At 46.8% G+C, this 5,589-nt stretch overlaps 1 protein-coding gene across 1 annotated transcript in view; it reads left to right on the top strand.

The window, feature by feature from the left end:
• Nucleotides 1-5,149, top strand: part of LOC125034117 (solute carrier family 15 member 1-like) — a 17,630-nt gene extending 12,481 nt beyond the window's left edge. Inside the window, exons 3-7 of the mRNA XM_047625756.1 lie at nucleotides 452-569; nucleotides 1,062-1,164; nucleotides 1,957-2,123; nucleotides 2,729-3,573; nucleotides 3,836-5,149. Of these exons, the coding sequence (XP_047481712.1) occupies nucleotides 452-569; nucleotides 1,062-1,164; nucleotides 1,957-2,123; nucleotides 2,729-3,573; nucleotides 3,836-4,519 (1,917 nt within the window). The 3' untranslated portion in view covers nucleotides 4,520-5,149. The remainder of the gene's footprint in view (nucleotides 1-451; nucleotides 570-1,061; nucleotides 1,165-1,956; nucleotides 2,124-2,728; nucleotides 3,574-3,835) is intronic.
• The last annotated feature ends 440 nt before the right edge of the window (nucleotides 5,150-5,589 follow it).

The raw sequence follows: 5,589 nt of genomic DNA, 5'->3' as shown, positions 1-5,589 counted from the left end.
TCAGACTAATGAAGTAATTTACACTGTAAAATTGAATACAATTGACAATTAAATATTTCTAATATATTTTTGTAGCTCTGACATAAATTGAGATTAGATGCTCTCTAATGACCTTATTGAATTGATTACATTCTAGGCGATTATTAATGAGATCGAATTTGACTCTTTTATTTCATATATTTAAGCAGTCGCTAGTCAAATCATAAATATCATTTCGATCATCTTTAATTAATACCACTTTAATATCTTATCAGACTATTTTTATAACAATTTCTTTAAAAGATATTCGTAATTTAATCAATTTAGAATACCTCACCTTTTGTTTTAAAAGTATCCCATTTCACTTTTCTTTCATTGATAATGATTAAAACAATCCAACTAAAATTGGCATTAAATTGATCTTTCACTCCAACAAATTCCCCCTTGCTCATAACGCCGCCCACGCCCACAGGCCCGGACAGTGCTCATCATGTGTTGCTGCTACACCGTGGGCGCCCTCATCTACTCCCTGTCGTCTGCCACGCCCATCATGGCCAGTGTGGACGCAGCCAAGGTCACGGGCATTGCAGGTCGGTCCTGGGTCATGCACGGTCATGATAAGTTGAGCTGTGTATATCTAATGAGAGAGAGAGAATGAGAGAGAGAGAGAGAGAGAGAGAGAGAGAGAGAGAGAGAGAGAGAGAGAGAGAGAGAGAGCTAGGGAGAGAAAGGGAGATAGGGAGAGAGAGAGAGATCTTTTCTTTTAATTTCTAATTTTCGCATTTGTTTTTTCTTATAATTTATTATCAGTTCAGACTAGATCCAGGAGATAAAAAGAATGTGAGCATTGCTTTATCTCAATTTCAGTAGAAATTAATCTTCCTTCTAAAGTCATCTTTACTATCCAGGAAAAAAGTCTACAAAAGTTCATGCATTGTGTAAAAAAAATAGATCAATAAGACAATGAATAAATAAATAAACATTCGTTCACCAGGTCGGTTTATATAGCATTACGCGCCCCTCTCCCTCCAAAAAAAAGGTGATTTTGTTGTAAAATTTCTCACATGCGATTCTTCGAACAGGTCTGCTCGTGCTGGGCATCGCAGCCGGTCTGATGAAGGCCGTGTATTCGTCCCTTGGCGCTGACCAGTTCAAGGTTCCTGAGCAAAGGGAGCAGCAACAGAGGTGAGAAGAGGTCGGGGAAGGTTGGAAGAGGCCAGGGAAGGTTAGAAGAGGTCAGAGAAGGTTATGGGAGGTCATAGAAGGTTAGAAGAGGTTGGGGAAAATCAGGGAAGGTTAGAAAAGGATGGGGAAGTCAGGGAAGGTTAGAAAGGTCAGAAAAGGTTATGGAAGGCCAAAGGTTAGAAGAGAGGGGAAAACCAGGGAACGTTAGAAGAGGTCACATAAAGTTAAGGAAGACCAGGAAACTTCGAAAAGGTTATCTAAGACAAGGAAAGTTCAGGAGTGTTTAGGGGAGGTCAGGTTGGGGAAAGCCAGGGAAGTTTAGGGGAGGGGTGGTTATGAAATTTCAGTCCGAGAATGCTAGGAAAGCGTTAGGGGAGGGGGTATGGGGAAAATCTAGAGGGCAAAAAGGCAGTGGGATGAGAGGAGGAATAAGTGAAAAGAAGTAATTGAAATTAAATCTGGGGAAATAACAAACGGGGAAATGGACATGTGAAAAGGAGAGAAGAAAATAGGGAATCGGGGAATTAGGATCAAATAAAAGGGGGAAATTATGAAAGGGCACAGGGGAAGAAGCGAAAGTAATTAGGAAAAAAAATAGAAGGTTGCAGAAACTTGCTCAACCAAAATCCCGGTAATTATTTGAACATATACTCATAGGAAATATGTATACACAACCATTGCCAAATAACACTTACCATTCTGCCAAATCTATCTTTAAAAAAAAATAATGAATAGAAAATTAAAGATGAATCGTATCACAAACCTAATACTCCCACCTAATCACGCCCACAGGTTCTTCTACGCCTTCTACTGGATGATCAACGCCGGAGCCTTCTTGGGCCAGTTCATGACGGCGCAGCTCAGGGACACCGTCCAGTGCTTCGGCGACGACTGCTACCTGCTGCCCTACCTCATCCTCGTCGGCTTCATGGTTGTCTCCACCACCATCTTCGCGCTCGGTCAGTTCGCCAACAAGATTTTTTTCTATTTGCCTTTTCTTTATTCTTTTATGTGTTTTTGTTTTTATAGTTGCTGTTTGGTTTTATGCATGTCGTTTTTTTGTTTTTGTTATTTTGTTTTGTTGTTTTCCTGCTTCATCCCCGTCGCCTTCGTGGCGGCCTTCATCACCATCCTTGCGCTCGGTTAGTTAACGGAGAGTATTGTCTTTACTTGTTTGTGTATGTTGTTATTGTTCTGCTGCCTCATAGCTGTCCATCACGATCTTTGCGCTTGGATGGATTCCCTTTCCTTGGGTGTTTAGTTATTGTTTGATTTTGTGTATGGAAGTATATTTGTCAGTTGTTTCTTTTCCTGAAGTTGTAAACGTCGCTCTAAAGTCACTTCAACCCCCGCTAGAAACAAACCAATGTCCCTAGGGAGCGTCGGAGCCCACTTTGAGAACCACTGGTGTATATCTACCGATGAATGTATCTTTCTCATTCTGACTGTCTGTATTATGTCTTTCATTTATTAGCCTACGCGTTTGTCACTCGATCCATATATCTATCCTTCCCCCACCCTGCCCATGCAAATGCCCCTAACACCTCACCCTCTCTACCCACAGGAAGGTCCCGGTACATCGAGGCACCCCCGGACACGATGCTGCTGCGCGCGATGCGGTGCGTGGCGCACGCGGTGCGCCGCAAGTGGGACGGCACGGACGACAAGGCGGCGCACTGGGTTGACCGCGCCCGAGACCGCTACGACGGCGACCTCATCCGCGACGTGAAGATCACCCTGCGCGTGCTACTCTTGTTCTGCACGTACCCGCTGTTCTGGGCCTTGTTCTACCAGACGTCGACGGGCATGATCTTCCAGGCCAAGCGGCTCGACGGCCGCGTCGGGGAATCCTACAGGATCCCGCCCGAGATGTCGTCCACTATCAACCCGCTGCTCATCCTCACGCTCATCCCCCTTTTCGATCAGGTCATCTACCCGCTCCTGGGGCGCCTCGGCGTCCTCACCTCCACCACCTCCAGGATGATCGCCGGAATGGCCTTCGCTGTCTCCTCCTTTGTCGTCTACGCCATCGTCAACATGTCCGTCGAACAGACGCTCATCCCCTCCACCCACGCCCGCCTGCACGTCTACAACGCTCTCCCGTGCGAGGCCGCCCTCCACCTGCCCCCCGAGCTGCACCTCGTCAACGAGGACGGCGAAAGGATGGCCAAGAAGGAGCTCATGATCCCGCTCGCGGGCCAGGTCGCCCTCCCGAACGCCGAGGTCGGCGGCGCGCCCCAGAAGGTGGAGGTCCAGGTCAGCAAATCGTGCGCGGCCGGAGGCGACTTGACGCCAGTGCAGGTCGTCCTCCTTGGGGCGCACGAGTCCTCGCTCGTCCTCACGGCCGCCGGCCCTCGATCTCTCGCGCCCTCCCTCGAGTACCTCAAAAACGAGGACGCTGAAGCCAAGGTGAGTCCTGTGCGGCCAATGAGATCCTGGAAGGTTTCCAGGATTTTTTCATTTTTTTTTTTTTTGCATGTAGTGATCAGCCCTTGCTTAATTCGGTTGAAATGTTCAATAAGGTTTGATATATGCCTTTATACCATATTTCGTAACTGTGTTCTTATAATAAAGTTAAGTCATATGCATTGCATTCGTCTGAACACTGTTGTTAGAGACATTTCTCCTCCACGTAAGCGCGATTATAATTTTCGTGACGCTTCTTTTGCAGGCGCGAGTGATCGTAGTCGAGGGCGACGTCGCGGAGGTCACCTTTAAGTACGAGACCCAGGAGGAGAAGTTCCCCATCAAGGACGGCCTCTCCGAGTTCCAGATTCTGAGCCCTCAGCCTTACGATGTGCTGGTGGACGGCGCGGGCGTGGTCGGGGCGGCCAACGTCTTCCAGGACGGCGTGTACGACGTGGTGGTGCTGGGCAGCGCGGGCGAAGACGACGGCGTGCGCGTGTTCCCCGTGACCGCGCCTTCGTCAGTGCACATGGGCTGGCTTTTCCCGCAGTACTTCCTGCTGACGGTGGGCGAGATCCTGTTCTCCGTGTCGGGCATGGACTTCGCGTACTCGGAGGCGCCGGCAGCCATGAAGTCCATCCTGCAGGCGGCCAACCTGTTCACTATCACCGTGGGCCTGTGGCTGTTCGCCGGCCTGAAGGCCATCAGCGCCGCTACCAGGGCCTTCGAGCACCGTGCATCCCACGAGGCGCTGCTCTACGCTGGCCTCATGGCCGCCAACACTATCATCTTCACGCTGCTCCTCCGCTGGTACAACTCGGAGCCGAAGGAGACCGCGCTGGAGGGAAAGGACGAGGAGAGGAAGAACGAAGAGAAGAGAGCGGAGGCAGGAGCGAGTGCGAAGGACGCTCACGACAATTCTGGTTTCGTTGAGGACCATGCCGTGTGAGGAGGCGGCTGCGAAGGCCAGGCTCCGCCTCGATCTCTTCCGAAAATGTCTTAAGGAGATTCCTCTCTAATATCTCCTTTCAATATAGACGATCATATACGCTTCGTCACCTCCATCCCCCCCTTAACGTGCGCAAAATTCCCATTCTTTCTCAAAACTGTGATGCTGACGGTCTCCTTTCCTCAGCTGCAGGTACATTTCATCAGTGTCGATTGCCATATGTTTCCATATTTGTCATCAATTGACGAGATTTTATACTTCTATATGTTTTCCTGATGCATTTTATGGGAGCAAAGCATGTGTACATTCTCTCCAAAGAACTACAAACACTGACCGAATTTAAGGCAATTGGCTGATGTACAAAGCTTCATGCATACACGAATAATCTTTTCAGAAACTCACATTTCATTGACGATTTGCAACGTTTCTCATCCGACGCAATAACTCCATAAGAATCCATCAACAAATATTCCCATCAAGGTTACTAGGTGATTTTATAAAAAGTGTATGCTGTTGCAATTTTTTTTTTATAAATTTATATTCGTATTCGTAATCTCGAATATATATTGTTAAGTTTGTATAAAGGTCTTTCTCTTTTTATGTATCATATTATTGTGTAGACTTATATTACATATATTTGCATATATTCTCGCATACACACGTTATACATAAAGAAAATAACGTGTTGATTTTTTAAATAAAGTTTATAATAAGAAGTGAGACTTTTATTTGTAACGTCAACAAACCTATAACGTTATCGCTTGATACATTGCACATAAGATGCCTTACTATTTAAGAGCACAATTGTGTAGTAACGTTTATTCCGTCTCAATGAAACTTACAGATGTGCAGTAGGTAGGTTGTCTGCATCTCTGGAGGAGAGACAGCTGCACGATACGCTTCTTTAAAGAACAGAGAGAGAGAGAGAGAGAAAGAAAGGGAGAGAGAGAGAGAATGCAAAACAGAGTAGCTTCGAACTACTGCCACAGGAAAGAGAATCCCGTAAAACTCCCTGAGGTACACTGAGAGACTTGTGGGATTTATTGTCCTCGATAGCCTAATTGACGGCT

Source organism: Penaeus chinensis, chromosome 17 (genome assembly GCF_019202785.1).
Source record: "Penaeus chinensis breed Huanghai No. 1 chromosome 17, ASM1920278v2, whole genome shotgun sequence".
NCBI classification, from domain to species: Eukaryota; Metazoa; Arthropoda; class Malacostraca; order Decapoda; family Penaeidae; genus Penaeus; species Penaeus chinensis.
Note: the sequence above shows the minus strand (reverse complement) of the source record. Positions and strands in the feature narration are given on the sequence as shown.